This window comes from Geospiza fortis, unplaced genomic scaffold (genome assembly GCF_000277835.1).
Source record: "Geospiza fortis unplaced genomic scaffold, GeoFor_1.0 scaffold98, whole genome shotgun sequence".
In the NCBI taxonomy this organism is placed as follows: domain Eukaryota; kingdom Metazoa; phylum Chordata; class Aves; order Passeriformes; family Thraupidae; genus Geospiza; species Geospiza fortis.
Window position 1 is genome coordinate 1,888,864 of NW_005054306.1, and position 16,702 is coordinate 1,905,565.

The 16,702-nt window shown below is 42.2% G+C and overlaps 1 protein-coding gene across 3 annotated transcripts in view; it reads left to right on the forward strand.

Annotated features, from left to right (window-relative positions):
- The window catches only part of PTCHD4 (patched domain containing 4), an 81,328-nt gene that overhangs the window by 10,089 nt on the left and 54,537 nt on the right, over window positions 1-16,702 (forward strand). For all 3 annotated transcript variants that reach the window (XM_031066683.1, XM_005418406.1, XM_005418405.2), the window contains exon 2: window positions 14,884-15,364. In XM_031066683.1, the coding sequence (XP_030922543.1) occupies window positions 14,884-15,364 (481 nt within the window). The remainder of the gene's footprint in view (window positions 1-14,883; window positions 15,365-16,702) is intronic.

The following is a 16,702-nucleotide window of genomic DNA, read 5'->3' on the forward strand; positions in this document are numbered from 1 at the left end:
GTGTGGTAATAAATATTCTTACAGTGGCGTTTCTTTGTTAACTAACCTTAATTTTCCTGTCCATTACTGATTTCCCAACTGCATGTAGAAAACACTGGTCACCCAGTTGGTGCACAACAGATTTGTCATTGTAAATGGCATAGAAATTTGGGACACCCACAGAGAAATACGAACATTTCCGAAGATTTATAAATGTCTCTCCGCTCTTTTCTATCCTCAGGCTTCAAGATTAGCACAAGCATTAGGCTTTAGGTATATACCCTAAAATAAATTTCACAAGCTTGACAAGCTTAAGAGCTCCCCTGGTCTCATAAGGCATTTCATTTTTGGTCTTGAGAATTCAATTTTAAAGAAAAGGGTGGCTTTTTTTTTAAACTCCTAAAAGAATAAAGCCTGTATCCTTACAACTTTTACCATCTTCTTGCCTTAATTATCAGATTTTGGAAGTGGGAGAAGGAGGACATCCTTGAAGGGAAATTTGTCTCATATAAATGTCAAATGCTGTAATTGCATATGATCCATGGTTTTTTCATCACAGCATTCACCTCAAAAGGCAAGTTAAAACAGATCATTTGTCACTACTTAACAGATCTGAACAAAGCTCCTTTAGGAGCTATTCTGATACTTTTGTTGTGGAAACCTGATTACATTTTAAAATAGTAAAAATAACAGAGAAAAATAAGGCAGAATGGGATGTTTTTTCATTTCCTTTAGAGCAGCTAAAGAAAGATAACCAGGATAGGGAATAGCCCAGGATGAAGCTCAAAAAACCCAGGTTCACACCTAAACTATTTGAATTGGCTTTTCCTACAGCCTCCTCCATGGGGATACAGCAAACACAAAGGACAACATTCCAGATGTTTGGTAAAGGAGCAGTTTGGGGTGTGGGATGGTGGTTTTGGTGCAGGGCTATGCATTCAATAATTCATATTCTGCTGTGACTTCTCCTTCACATTGATTTTTCCCATCATAAAGGAGGGCTGTGGTGCTGCTGGAGAAATTCAGAGCTGTTGGAGTTTTATGAGACTCTTCCATGTAACATCAAGAGGTCAAACACATAAAAGGTTTATAAGGTCAGTCTAACCCATTCCCTGGCCTGTGCAAGATTATGAAGAAACCCTAATAGAGAAATTAATTCAGATTGGCTTGGATGGGAAATCAGTCATGTGAGTTGGAAACTGGCTGAAAGATTGTAAACGAGGAATCATGATAAATGATAATGTAACAAGTTTATGGAAGGTATCTTGCAGGGTATCTGGAGAATTTGTGTTAGGTCTGGTCTCATCTAACATCTCTATTAATTATCAGGAAATGGAATTGAATTGCACAGGAGTGAAGTTCACAGATAATATTAAGCAAGGAGGACATGTCAGCAGCAGCTGAGTCACAGAATTTACACAGACAGATCCAGAGCAGTTAGAAAACTGAGCAGAAAATAATAACGTTTTCTGAAGAGCTTTCTTTGCATTCCACTGCCTAAAGGGCAATATAGGGTCCTCCCTTGGAACTGATTCCTGTTAACTGAGTTCTGCCAATCTCAAAGTGAAGGTGAAGTCCTTAAATGACATGACCAAGGTCAAAGACAAAGTTGATGTTGAAGTTGGAGTTCTGCAGCCCCCAGAGGAAAGGCACTTTTACTTCTGACTCTGACACTGCTTTGCAAGTAGGGACATTTCAGTACTCTATGTTCTCCTTCCTCCTTCACCTTCTTGCAGATCAGGCTCAGCAGGACACACACAGCTCCCTGTGTAGAGCTTGAACAGTGCTTTGGAGGCTGCAGAGGATGTGTGAAATTGTCAGGGAAGCCTTGATGGAATTTTGCTTCTCTTTGTTCCTTTTGTTTTGTTCCTTTCTAGAATGAAACAAGTCCTCTTCTGGAGTTTTGTGCTGACTGTGGATTTTTGATGGGTGATTTGATTTGGATTTGGATGATTTGTAAAAGTCCTTTTGCCGTGTTGTGCATTGTTTGATTGTTCCCCAGCACTTCAAATTTGAAAATCCTCATACCCCTAACGTCACAAACTGGCTCCATTTTGTCCCTGTTGAATTTTGTAATTTCTTAATTGTATTCTGGTTGTGCCAGGGGAAAATTATGGTAGCAGACAGTCCTAAAACTTAGTTGAACAGGATAGTTATGAAATATTCAGCTGGATCATATCTTATTTCTTGTCCAACTTGAACATTATTGCGGAATGATTGTCTAGGAAATGGCTTGATGTTTGTGAAAAGAATTGTGGGGTCAGGCCATTTCTTCTTCTCTTTTTGTCCACAATATCAGGGCCTTTGCTGCAGTGTATGGCACCTGGTCTAGTCTTCAGAGTAAGGCTGGGACCCTTCCAATGAGGGTCTGTGATAATTTGTGGGTGCTTATGCAGGGAGCCACGATAGCAACACATCTGTTTCCTCTAATATGAGCCCTTTCCCATTCAGCATCTAATCTAAAGTGAGCCCAATGTGCAACTAGAGGATAGAAGGGTGAATCTGCAGGAGCAATTAATTTCCGTTTTTCTAAACATCTACATTAGGACAGGAGAAACTCACCATTCAAAGACATTATGGACCAGAGAAATAATATTCATATTATGCATTAATGTTTCAGATGGTGCAAATTAGGTGAGGTGAATGAATACCACTATACTTTTATTTCAAATCACCCAAAAAAAAAGTTCCATGAAATTTCTGTAAGTATGAGGATATGCTAAATCTAGAGATCTTAACAGAAGAGGCTCATGTCAGATGAAGATTTTCCAAAAATCCTAGGGAATAATCTGTGTTTGCGCTGACATGAAAAAAAAACCCACCAGAATAATTTCACAGGGAAAATCCAGGCTCCTTCTCAAGTCCATTGCAACTTTTTCTCACTCCAAATCTCTGGCAGGGCTTTGAAAAACTCTTTTTGGAAATTATTATTAGACAGTTGCAAAAGAACTAAAATACATTAATCTGAATAAGGAATTAGGTCCCACTGAAGGAACTGGAATTAAATGCCATCCTCATCCAAAATAGATTGCCAGATATTGGCTGTTTATTGCAGTAGGGAGACAGAGATTTTGCAGTGTGCTCAGAAGACAAATGCTGAAATTCCATCATCTGGAAGTGCTTTACCATCTGATTACTTTTTGGCTTACACTATCAGAATTTTCCCTAAATATTTGCTTGAAATACGAAGGTGGCTAGAAACCACAAGGTCCCACCATCTGCAACATTTTTGCTTTAGAATTAAAAGTCCAATCTTTCCTGTTCTGCCAGAACCAAAACCTTTCCAAATAGACTATACTAATATAAAATTGAAAAATCACTTTGTACAGCAGATGATTTTGAAAAATCTTTTTTGTTTTTTAACACCTATGGCATTACAGTAATTGTAAAATGTATCTTTGGGGAGAAAAGCTTTGATGTGTTGTAAGAAAACATCTGAAATAAGTTGAAAAGATGGTTGTTAATACTAATATTATTTACAGATAATTTCTGCATTTCTCCAGAAGTGCTTAAATATTAATCTCACTTTGTATCTTGAGCTCATTCGTAACAGCAGCACTACATTAATTTATACACCTAGGAACACACATAACCTAACTTCAAGCATTTTATGAAGGTACATAAACTTGGCTTTGGGGCATTGTAGGCTTTAGGAGGACTAAAATCCCTAAGAATGAGAATCAGTCCATTTAAGATAAAAATTGCCCTCCAGAGGTGCCCTGTTTTCCTGTAGCAGCCAGTGAAGTAGTCCTGACATTTTCACAGTAGTCCTGACATTCCCAACCTGGTGCCTTGGTTAGACAGCCTGGCTCAGGATCTCAGAGCCTCAATTGTGGCTTCTCATGCTTTGTTCTGGCTGAAGAGGCACATACAAATCACAAATTCTCCTTGAAGATAATAAGGATTGTGTATCCAGAGAAAGGATAAATACTCAGCTGCGAAATACAGCCACCTCCAGGTGTGGCACGGCTGATATCACCACCAGACTGGGGCGTCTGAGCAGAGAAAATGAAAGAAACCTTCTGCCAGATGGCAGCAAGGAGGGGATGAGGGGATTAAAGCTTTGTTTTTCCTTTTTTTCTTTTTCTTTTTCCCGTCCTGTTCAGTTTGCATAAACCTGGATTATTTCTCCAATCCATTTCACCACACACCACATGAGCAGCTGCTCCCAAGCTTGGCAGAGAGGAGATGCAACTTAGGACAGAGAGGAAAGGGACCTCTCCTTTGGCAGCATCACCAGTTCACACTGAGAAATACAGCTACTAAAGCAAGTCCAGCACCAGAATGGGAGGATTTATGGAGCATGGGCAGCTTCTCCAGCTGTGTGCTTGCACAGCAGGGTCCTGGGCCCTGCCAGAACCTCACTGGTGACCAATAATTATGGTCTGAACTGACACCTCAGCATCTACTGGACTTTCTTTGTGTCATCCCAGCCCTCCACAGCATAGAGGCTGCTTTGAGATAATTTTCCAGGCATGCAGACCTTGTTCAGTGGCACCCCCTGTAATCTCTAGGTGAAGGGTTTGAGATGATATAAAATTTCCTGATTGTCTCACGCGGTTGTGTAACACCGGTATATCACTGCAATGTGCCCTGTGCTGAGACGGTGCAAGACACCCTCTCCCACAGAGTATGACTGAGAAAATACAAAAATCCAACCCTCCTAGTATGAGTGAACTTCCAGTGTAAGAGCTCTGCAGTGAGGAGAGCCAATGGGAAGCCCAAAGTGGAGAATCATAGAATTATTTAGGTTGGAAAGAACATCAAGTCCAACAATTAACCAACACTGCCACGTCCACCACTACATGTCCCCAGACACAACATCTGCATGTTTTTGAACAACTCCACATTGATGCCATGGCATGATGTGGCATTCCATGCCGTGATGCCATGGGTTTTCCTTTTTTAACTGGGATAAGAACTAAAGAAGGCCTGTGAGAGGATAGCACATGACAACACCTTCATCTCTATGGGCTACTAAGAACACAAGATTTTACCAGGAAGGGAACACATTCCAAGGTGATCTTGAGATAGAATTTAAAAATATAAAAGCTACCTGCTGATGTTCAAATGTGGGTGTCAAAAATCTCTATGAATGTACTGAATTCAAAAGTACCCTGGGTGGGAGTTAGCAGAACCCCAGCTTTAGTTAGATTTTAATGCATAAACATAGACCTACTTAAATGCCTCATTCCCATTTCCCCTTTCCAGATCCTCGTCCAGCACCATGAAAAAAAAGGAAAAAAGAATAAAAAAGGAAAGTATCTGAAAGTAGACATTTTTTTGGCTCTCTCCAGCTAACAAATGGCCAAACTCATTAAAACCCAGTGTGTGCTGGAGAGAAGGGAGGGATGCTTCATGGTAGAGAAATTGCTGCACAATGCCAAATTTGAGAATAATAAAAAAGAGGGGAAACTGATTAATTATCTCTTAGAAAAGAGGAATTTTGAGCTAGAAGTGTTAAGTGTCCTCAACTGTATCTGCTTTGTGCAGTGCCTTGTTATATCTTGCTGAGCATTGTGAGAGTAGAAGTCCCTGCTAGGACTTGGATAAGAGCACAGCAGCATCTTGTATTCAAAGGCTGGGCTTAGCTAATCCAGCTACCTGTAAATTAACATCAAAACCATTCTAGCCTCAAAATCTTACCACATCACACTTGCCTCTGTCTGATTCTCAGTTACCTCTTTTCTTCCTGCCTTTGATAGAACATTTTTGCAGTGCTTCAGTACTTTGGCTGCTGATCCCTGGAGACAAGAGGATGAGCAGAGACAGATAAAATTAAAGAGATGTTTGCCAACATAAAACATAATTTAAAAAGAAAAAAGCACCATTTTCTGTGTCATTATTGAAACTTCAGATTATAAAATCTTAAATGATTCCTATGGATCTGCTTTACTGCTCACTTTTTTATTCTCTGCTGTTTGTTTTTTAACATTTCCTTTAAATGAAGTAATAAAACCAGGCAAATCCAATCCCTTTCACTTTCTGGCAGATTTCCTTCCTATTTCTTCTGTGTATTGGACTTCAAGTGGTGTAAGGAAAGCAATTAGAAGAGGCACACAGTGGGATGCGCACAAAGCAAGAGGGCCCACAAATATGTCAGTGAAAATCTCTATCCTCTCTTTAGAATCTCCTGTCAGGGACAGTCACTGGATCCCATTCTCATCCCCCAAAATCTCTTTAGCTTGGGTTTATGCAGTATGGGATGAAGTTTTTCAAGCAGTTTTATGTCTTCTGCTTTTGCTGATATGGAAAGAAGACAAGAAAGAGGGCTTTCTATATTTCTGGTGTATTCTGCTGTCTTTTTTTATTTAGTAATTAGGATCTTGTTTAACCTATAGGTCCATGGACCTCAAGAAATCTTAAGATTAAATATTCCCAAGAGATAGAAAGAATTTTGGTCAAATGTTGTCCTGTTTACTCCACTTGGAGAAATGCAAGACCCTCTTGAGATAACAAAACTGTTGAATTTCACTGGGGTACAAAGATAGCTTTAATTCATTCATTCACTTACTTTTTGTTGCTAATATAATTCAAATCACTGCATTTGTGAGAATGATTTATCTATTTCAAAAAATGAACAGTTCTATTCTTCCTCCTCTTCCCAACCAGCTCATTTCATTCCTTTTTTTGTTGAAGAGCTGGAAAATCAACAATACTCTGAGACTCCCAAAGGCATCTTTCATCTGTGTCATGGAAGACACTGTCTTGGTGCACCATAGTTTAGAAATGGACAGAGAGTGAAAATTGGGCTAGATGGACCACTGGTCTGCACTGAAAAAAAGACTTATTTTTTTAACACTCGTTGCAGTTTTCTTCCTTTCCTTTGAACATTTTTAATATTGCACTAAAGCTGTGGAGGAAATCAGAATTAATATAGAGTATTCATTGATTAAAAGTACTCATGATATAGATTCATAGAGACTGCCAAACATGAGAGACAGTAAATGCATTCTCCAGACACATTCCTGCATATGTCAGTGAGAGTGTTTATATACAGTGTTAACTGTGTATATCCAAATATTGGTGCTTTATGCAATTCCCTTGAGGCATTGCTGTCAATGATTCATTCCTGTGTTTCTCCTTGGCACAAACAAAATCCTTTGGGATGAAGAGTAGCTGTGGGCAAGACCACAGAGACCAGCACCTTTTTCTTTTTTTTAATTGTATCTGGGCAGTTTTCATGCCTTAGCAACTGGCAGGGGCTTGAATGTTTTCTCAGTTTGCATAGGTGGAGAGTCACATATCTACCAAGCAATACAGGAGCTTGGATTTACCCCACCTGGCATCTCCTTGCAAAAGTTCTGTTCTGCACTGGCTACTTTCATCATCATACTTCATCCTGAAGGATTTAGGGGCCAGATGCAGCCATATCTTTGCTCTGTGATTCCTCCACAGGCAGGGACAGGCTGTGAAAAGCAGAGGCTGGTCCCCAGGTTCTGCCTTGAGGGCTTGTGATCCTGGGCAGTGAAAAGCACAAACTCCAAGGTCAATGAATGGTGAGGGGGGAGCAGGAGCTCTGTGCCTGCTGGAAACAAGAGGACAATCATGTTTTAATACCTGACCTGGTAGGTTTGCACACCCAGGGTAACCTACGACTTCAGAGGTCCTGCTGACACAGATCTCCTGTGAAAGGTGAACTTGTGTCACCTACCAACCTTTCTGAGTCACACACCTTCCTCCTGAGCGAGCCATTCCAGCATCCCCAGGCTGCTGGGCATCCAAAGAAAGCTGTGCCCTTCACCCCTGCACCCATCTCGTGGGACTGGGGTGCTGACACCAGCTCACCTGCCTGAACAGTCCGTGCCAAAGCTGTTTCACTGCTGTGCCTGTGTCCTGTTCCTGATGGAGGGCAGAGAAGAAAAAGGCAGAGTCACCAGCTGTAGGCCAAAATTATCCCCCAGTTCCTGCAGTTCTCTTTGTGCTGTCTATGACCCCCCCATCTTCCAGCACCCTTCCCACCTAGGGAGATGAAAGATCACAGCCCACGTGGGTATTGCTCATCAGCCTCAAGGACACCACTGTGTCCTTGGGTGCATGGGTGCTGTTCAGGACAGCTGGGGATAAAGCTCTGCTGGGCACTTAATCTATTCCTCTTTTCCAAAAGGAACTGGGATGGGATCTGAGATAGACTGAATGGGAATCTGACCTTGTGAGTGAAGGGATCAGCTGAGCAACAAAGAGCTTGAAGACAAGACAAAGAATGAAGGGGGGTTGCAAAGGATATAAAGATGAAATATAGTCTAGGAGGGAAGTGGAGTGAAGCTGGTGTAGGAGGGAGAGAGCTTATCTTGTATTTTCTTCCGAGAGGGATGTGCAAGGGAAGCAGAAGGTGAAGTTAGAGCCTTTTTTCCTTCTCTTCTGTCCTTCCCTTGCCTTGACAGAGATGCCCATTGAGGGTGACGGGACACAGGGACAGCTTGTCCAAAGAGATGGTGGACGCCCGATCCCTGGAAACATTCATGTCCAGGTTGGACGTGGCTGAGCAACCTGATCTAGGTGATGTTCCTGCTCTTTGCAGGGGGTTGGACCAGGTGACCTTCAAGGGTCGCTTCCAAACCTGACCACACTATAATTCTCAGAAAACCTGACAGGGTGACACTGAAGGTACAAAGTGAGGAGCACCATTCAGAAACAGCCTGTGCACTGCCAGAAGCTCCTCCAAAGAGAAAAGCTCTCTAACAGCAGTCACACTTTGCTATTGCACCCTTATGAATTTGATTTACTTCTAGGGACATTTCTCTTATTCTCTGCTATTAATACTACAATATATGTCTCTTGGAACAATTTTCATCTGTTCTTGCTTCTTTTATCAAAAACTAGAAACGAAAAGCTGTTAAGGGTAGGGGTACAGCCCCAGAGTCATTAGAAAGAGGTGTCAGATGTTTCTAGATCCCTTTTGGGTGCTCTGTGTACTTCTCTCTTTCACTTAAAAATCACCCTAGAAACCCATGATTTCCCTTGGAAGTGGCTGAAGGTCTGTGGGTTTGTTAACCAGCAGGGCACGTCTGTGAAGGGGCTGGTGTGAGCCAGGAATGACAAGGCAGGTCAGGCAATTTTTAGCATAATAAAATCTGGGGTCAAGTCTCAAGTAATCTTATGCCTCTGCTATAAGGGGAGAGAGACAGGCAGCTGCGGAGAACAAATCTGCTTCTGACCTGTACCCCAGGATGGAGCAGATCATCCTTTAGATCTGCCTGACTCTTCACAATGACTATAAACCAAATTTTCTTGGCCATCTGGTGAGCTGAGCTTCATCATTGCTGGGTAGCCAGAAATAAATTAATTCTTCTTTATTGCAGCAGAGAGTTAGACAATTATTTCCTGGATAACTTCTCATGGCCACTTTCATACAATTCATTTTTGGTGTGTGAACAGATCCCTAGGCCATGGCTCTGTCCCTGTTCCCAGCCAGACAAGGTGCAGCTCTACCTCAAATGTGCTGCCCTCAGTGTTCACCTGCTCTGGATGTTCCCTCCATCCTTCATCCCTACAGAACAGCTGCACAGCAAACAGTGCAGGAGCACCTACACAGCTGCAAGGGCAGGAAAACTGCTATATAAAAACATGTGGGAAAATGCTGACATGAATCAGCATTATGTGCTTTGCTCTGGGAAGGAATGCTGCAAGAATTTTTGGTATGGGTGGCTGTGTAACAGGGATCGGCTGGTACAAGGACTCCATTCATAACTGTACTAAGGACAGGGACAGAAAAATCCGTCTGATTGAAGAGAAAAAAAATCTTCCTCCGAAGTTTTACAGTGAGGCTGAAAGGAGCATGAGCAGCCCAATATGTTAAACCCTAAATGAAAGGGGATTTAATTTTTTTATTACTTTTTTTACCTTGAAAACTGGCAGCTGGCTGAAAAGCAATTTGCTTCATCTTGACTTCTGTGGTTTTTAGCATAAGACTTTCTGTGACCTACAGTAGAGTAGGAATGTCCTTATCAGAGGGAGAAACAACTGCATTGATTTCATTAGGATGTTTATCACACAATGTATTTCAGCAGACATTCCTGGTTGCCCTCTGTCGAACACTTAAAGCTTTTAAGATAAAATAGCATGCAAGCAGGATGGCATGCTTTATCCTAGCATTTCTATAATGTAGCTTGATAATGATCTATCACTCCAGCTGATGAAAGGAAACAGTTAACCAAAAATAAAAATAGAGATAAGTTTGCTGGCTAAGGTCCTGTAGGCGTACTTGAATGAGAGTGATCAAGCAGTAGGGAGCAAGGGCTCCTTTCCTCGTTGCCAGGGGTCTGAAAAGGGTTTTAAAATCCTCACCAGCCCAACCTCTGCAGAGCAAGGTGCTAAGGAGGTAGAAGCCATGTCCTCTCAAAAATAGCTCAAACCCTCCCTTTTTCCTGTGAGAGGAAAGCCAGAGGAGGCTGATGCCATTCGGAGCAGAGATGAATGATGGAATAATTTATATTCAAAAAGACCTCTAAGATCACCAAGTCCAGCCATTGAGTTGCGACTGCCAGGCCCACCACTAATCCCCATCCCTCAGTGCCAAAACCCACAGCTGACCCTCCCTGCCATTCTCTGCACTGACTACAGCCCCTTTCTTCCTGACTTAGAGTGATTTTGGATAAAGAAAACCCCCAGCAGGGCAAGGCCCTGCCAAGGGCTGGTGCTGCAGTGACCACACAGAACCCCCAGCGGGAGCTGGGCCTGCAGCAGCTGCACTGAAAATATTAAGGAAACAAAAAAAGAAAGGCCACAGGTAATTTTAGTACTGAGGGAGTATTTCTAGTGTCCCTCTGGGCTGCATGCTGAGAGGATCTGTGCCTACTGCTATTATCACTAGCAGAAGATATTTAGCTCAGTAGGAGCAGCTGGTTTCCTTTAACCTGAGAGGCCCTCAGCTCTGGAGTAAGTCAAACTTCCCATGCCACTTACATATCTTCTTAGGAAATTAAGAGTCCAAGCATCATTTACAGATAAGTTTCCAGCCTAAAACGTAGTAGGGGTTTATTCTGTACCCATTCATTCACAATTAGTGAATCTTGCTGCTGAAAAAACAAGGAGTTTGGATTTTCAACCACAAGCAAGGTCAGGTCTGCATCGACACAGGTGGCAAAGTCCATCGTGCTGGGGGAAGGAAGGTGAAGCTGTTCATGCCTGTCATCTTAGTTCCCATTTTTCTCCCTTTCAGAGCCTAAATATATCCAATGGCTTTGAGGCAACTAGAAAAAGAGGAGGGAGAACACAAAAAACAATTTAATAATGTCCATTGAAGCAAAGAACTTTGCTTGCCCCCTGTTTTAGATGAAATATCACATGCCCCAGCAGGTGATCTATATTTCATTGCATCTTTAAAAATGCTCAGGTCTGGAGAGAACTACCTGCCATGAGAATCTGGAAGAACAGACACTGTTAAGACTTCATTAGATATTTTTAAAAATTTGAAAAAGAGAAGGACATATACACAGCCTGGGAATTTGAAACAAGGTTCCAACCATGCAAGTGACCTTGCTAAAATCAATTAGCATCTTCTGTTGTAGATACGTGGATATAAAATCATGTATGACCAATAATTATTATTATTACTTATTTTGGGGGTCTGTTTTTCTGTATATAGTATCAAAGAGTAGCAGCAGATGTAAGTAAAAGCGTGAGGGGTCTGTAGTCTGAAACATCAAAATATGTTATGAATTTAAAAATAGCAGCATGTAGGCATATGCCAGGAAGGAGGCACTAATTAGCAGAAAGCACCTTTTTTAATGAAGAACTATGTGGAGTCTTATTCAAAACCTGCCTGGCTCTTCAGGCATCACTTACACAAGTCATTGTGGGCACATTTTGTTTCCCAGGCCCAGGCTTAGTTCAGGAATTTAGCCCTTCATGCCTTGTTCTTTCACTCTGTTGGTCCTGGAGGACAACAGAGAACTTGGGGCAGTGAATAACTCCTCTGAAGATCCCATGAGACTCCAAGAACAGGTAGGTCCTTGTCTTGGACTCTGGGAGGTGCTGAAATTCATGTTAGCAGCCCTGGATCTCCATTTTCCTACACATCAGTTGTCATCCATAAAATGGGGTGAACAAAATGCTGTTGTCCCCCATATTTCTTCTGCTTTCCTCGCTAAAATTGTAACCACTGCAGAGAAGTTGTGGCTGCCCCAACCCTGGACCTGCTCAAGGACAGGTTGGACAGGGTCTGTAGCAATCTAGGCTAGTGGAAGGTGTCCCTACCCATGGCAGGGGACTTGGAAAGAGATTATTTTTAAGGTCCCTTCCAGACCAAGCTGTTCTATGATTCTGTTATTCTCCAAGAGCTGTGTCAGAGAAAAGCCCCATTTTCCCAAGTGCTGTGGTGTCACATTCATGTTTAACTGCAGCAAAGGCAAAACCCTTGCTTAGATAGGAAACAGTCTGCCTCCAGGAAGGAGGGAACAGACAAAATATCCTCACAGCCATTCGGTGCCTGTGATTTCCCCGATTCCATCTGAGAGCTTACTCTGTTTTGCTGACATACGAGCTGGGTGCCCTATTGTACATCAGTGTAAAAAATAGCTGTTATCTGCTGTTTCACAGGAGATACGGCAGAACATGACTTATTTGTGCCTGCTCTGCTGCCTCCTTTGAAATGTGGCCATCACTCGCTGCACCCTTCGCAGGGGAAGGCAGATGGTCATCACAAAGTTTCCCATAACCTTGCCGTACCTGCTGCATAGTGAATCAATGAAATCTGAATTACAGTGCTCTGCCTGGGCTGGGAGCTGTGCTGCTACAGAATCCTGCAGCTCCCGCAAGCCTCTGAATGTCAGCTCTGCCCAGACACTGAGGAAATGGGAAATTTCTCTCCAAAATTTCAAAGCAGTGCCAAGTGGGGATTTTTAACTGCAAAGTTGCATCCAATGTGAGCCAGGACTGCATTGCTCAAGACTTAATTACCAGCTTGGAAATGCACTTTTTGTGAGCGTTTGAGTGTTAGATGTGACCTCTCCTTAGAGAGAGTAGAAATAAAAAATCCAAACAGGATTCAAGCATTAAATGCTGGGGATGAGGATTTTTTGGAGTCTGAACAGCAGCAGCTGTCCCTCTGTGATAGCTGTCTCTGCTTATGTGACATTTGCAATGAGGCTCCAGGTGATTTGGGAAGCTGGCACTGGACTGCAGTTCACCTTTTGTGTCAGCTCGTGCCAGGATACCCTTGCCAGAAGCCACTCTTTTGGTGGGAATAACAACTGGGAATAGGGGAAAAAATGAACTTCTGAAAAGCACTTTGTCACTTTCCCTGGGCTCTGGCAGGCAAAGCTGGGAACAGTGTGAGCTCCTGCCATGAAAGTAGGCATAGGGAGAAATTACTCAGTGGGAGGATTACCTCCTTTACATACCTGATTGAAGGCAAGGTGAGTACATAAAACATTTTAAATAGTCTCCCAATTTCTGATATTTTTTTGCTCTATGAGTCAACATGCTGGAAGACATCTAAATTTTATAAAACCTCATTTCACTGATTTTTCCTTAGGATGGGGATCATTGCTATGAGCAGGTCTGGCAATTTCAGATAATGACCTGCATGCAGCACAGGTGCTTCTAGAAATGGGTAATGCTGGATGAAATACATGTTAAAGTGTCTCCCCCAAATGGTTCTGGCCTTTTGCAGATGACTGCTTCTATATGTGCATGTGGAGGGCAGAGCCTCTCCCAAATTCAAGCTTTCAGCTCATTCCAGTAGTATGCCTAGGCAAAGGATGTTATCTCATATGAGATAACACTGCTGCAAGGTAGTTTAGGCATCAATGCCTTGATCATTTTATGTTTTTATTAAATACAAGAGGAATAAATTTGAAAACATAATTTATGCTGGGGAGAAAGCAAAATATTATTTGGTGTACAAAACACAATCTCTGGATTTAAAATTTTTGATAAAAGAGATTACTTGTGCCGGGACAATTTTATCATTGAGTCTTATTCCTCAGTTTGCAACTGGGTTTGGTCTTCTAAACCAACACAGGATTCCCTTGTCTTGGAAGGGGCACATACAATTATCCTGCAACCAGTGGCTACAGAGAGAGGACCTTTCTTACAGGACTTTTCTTATTAAATCCTTCCAACAATAAAAGAAAAAAAAACCCAAACCAAATATTTAAATGGAGCCAGATAACTTTACAGAAAAGCAATGCCTGGTCTGGTTAACAGGCAGAGGCTGAGTGGACTTGATGTGTCCTTTACTGATTGTCATGGAGTTTTATATGTTCTAGCATTTACTAAAATAAGTGAGACCAGAGTAAGGTTTATACTCTTGAAATGTATAAAAAAACAAATCCTGGTTAAATTTAGGTTTAAGGTAGATTATTTTCTCTGTGCCACTGATATAAATCCATGAAATCTAAAATTAACAACTCAAAAAGTCTAATTTTAGTTATATCTTCTGGAGAAAGAATAGCTATTAAACTTTGTGGATGTCTGTATCCTGAGGAATCCGGATTCATTTTCTGTACATTTCCAACTTCTAAAAATCATTTCTGAAGTGTCAAGAAATCACAAATCGTCCAGAAATTATTCTTCATCTCAAACTTTTTGTAGTAATTGGAGATTTGTCATTGTCCAGCAGTTAAATGTGGAAGCTTATCCTCTCCTGTGGGGTGAGGAGCTTGCATGCAACATTTTGGTCCTGGGTATCTGGGAATCCTTGACACTGCAATGAATATTTGAGCAGTCACTGAACTGCAGCACAGAAATGCAAATGAGCCTCTAATGAGTAAGACAGAGTTGTGGCAGGGAGCAGGGACAGATCCCAAAGCCCAGTGAGGTGAATGGCAAGGCTCCTGTTGAGTGCAGTGGTGTCTGAGCAGAGCTCTTGGCATGTCTGTGAGAGGAGACAGAGTTTATCTCTGCACCACGTCACAAACACAATAATCACATGCTCATCTTTTCTGCTTTCTCTCCCAGGATGGAAGGAGCAGTTTCATTGGCCACCAGCTTGGAGGGGTAATGGAAGTGCCAAACAGCAAGGACCAGAGAGTCAAATCAGCCAGAGCCATCCAAATCACTTACTACCTCCAAACGTATGGCTCTGTCACCCAGGACCTCATTGGGGAGAAGTGGGAGAGCGAATTCTGTAAACTGATGCACAAGATGCAGCTGGATCACCAGGATCTGCAGCTCTACTCACTAGCATCCTTTAGCCTCTGGAAGGACTTCCACCAGACCAGTCTCTTGGCCAGGGGCAAGATTTTGGTGAGCCTGATGCTGATTCTCCTGACTGCTACCCTCTCGAGCTCCATGAAGGACTGCCTGCGTAGCAAACCTTTCCTGGGACTCCTGGGAGTGCTCACTATCTGTATTTCCAGTGTCACTGCGGCAGGGATATTTTTCATTACTGATGGAAAATATAATTCTACTCTGTTGGGAATCCCTTTCTTCGCTATGGGTAATTATTTATCTTCATAATAATAGGATTAACAGAGTTTAATGACAGAATTGTAAATTACATCCTGGATTATAAAGTGCAGATTTTACTTTGAGTGAAAGTCTAAGTCATTTTCATCTTTCTAAATTGATCTGTGCCTTGCCAAAAAGAAAAAAAAAAAAGAAAAAAAAAGAAAGAAAAATGGAAACAAAACAAAGCAGTAGCAACAATAAAAAGCAAATTACATTCCTGGAATCTCAGCCAACATGAGAGAGGGGCAGTTCTATTGATCTCTGTTACAGAATGAAGGAGAAATTGTTATTGAAAACTAGTCAGCTCAGCAGACAAAATGGATATGTGTTGACCCAACTTTGATGGGAGGCCAGCCAAAAGAGTAAGTTAAACAGGAGGGTACCAAGGAAGGGCAGATTTTAACATCCTTCCCAAGAAGGGCTTTTCTTCGAGCTCTGCCTGAAGGGCAGAGTGGGAGAGGTTGGTGTAAGAATAAGATTGATGGACTTTATCTCAGAGAGGAGATTACAGTTGTGGTGTTTGCCAGGCTGTGAGTACAGGGGCCTGTCAGGATCTGTGGCACATAATCCCTTGGTTTGTGAAATCCCAGATCAGCGGCACAGATTTCCTCTGCATTGCACCCAGATGGGGAAAGGTGTAGAAGAAGAACAAATGTAATACCCAGCTCTTTAGGCAGAAGAGTTGTTTTTAATTAATTGCTGTCTGGTACTGTTTGGTTCCAAGCACTTCCAGTGCATCTATGTAGTTGATGAGTTTGCTGGGAAGTTGCATTGGAAAGGCAGAGGGAAAGGTGCCCAGCTCAGCTATGGAGGCAGCATTGTTTGGTGCCCTCACGCCCAAGTTTGTCAGACTTTTGCCATACAATGAGTCTGAACCCCAGTGATGACTCTGGGCAAAATTTCAGTGGTGGCAGCCGAGAACTAAACATTTTCATGCTCGCTTTCAGATGGCAGAGAATCTTCCCTGTGGCCAGAGCTCTGCATTCTTACAGCTAATTTCTTAAGTGCTGTTCATGCTTCTAGTCCTCAAACCAAGTACTGTGTTATGCTGAGTCAACTAAATATGCAAAGTCACAAGCCAGAGTCAAGGTTTGAAAAAGGGTCTTATACTTTCCTTAAAACCTCAGTCTCCCAAAAGACCATATTTTCTTATCTTCCCCTAAGAAAACTTGCATGGGTGTATGCATCCTCAACCCCAACCTCCTATTTAATCTAGCCCCTAATAATGCATCTATGTCACTAAACAAAAGGGCAGAGCTGTGGCCTCTTCAGTCCTGCTCTCAGAATCTCTGGAGCAGCTACTTGAGGTGGGAAGGAGTGGAGGGGA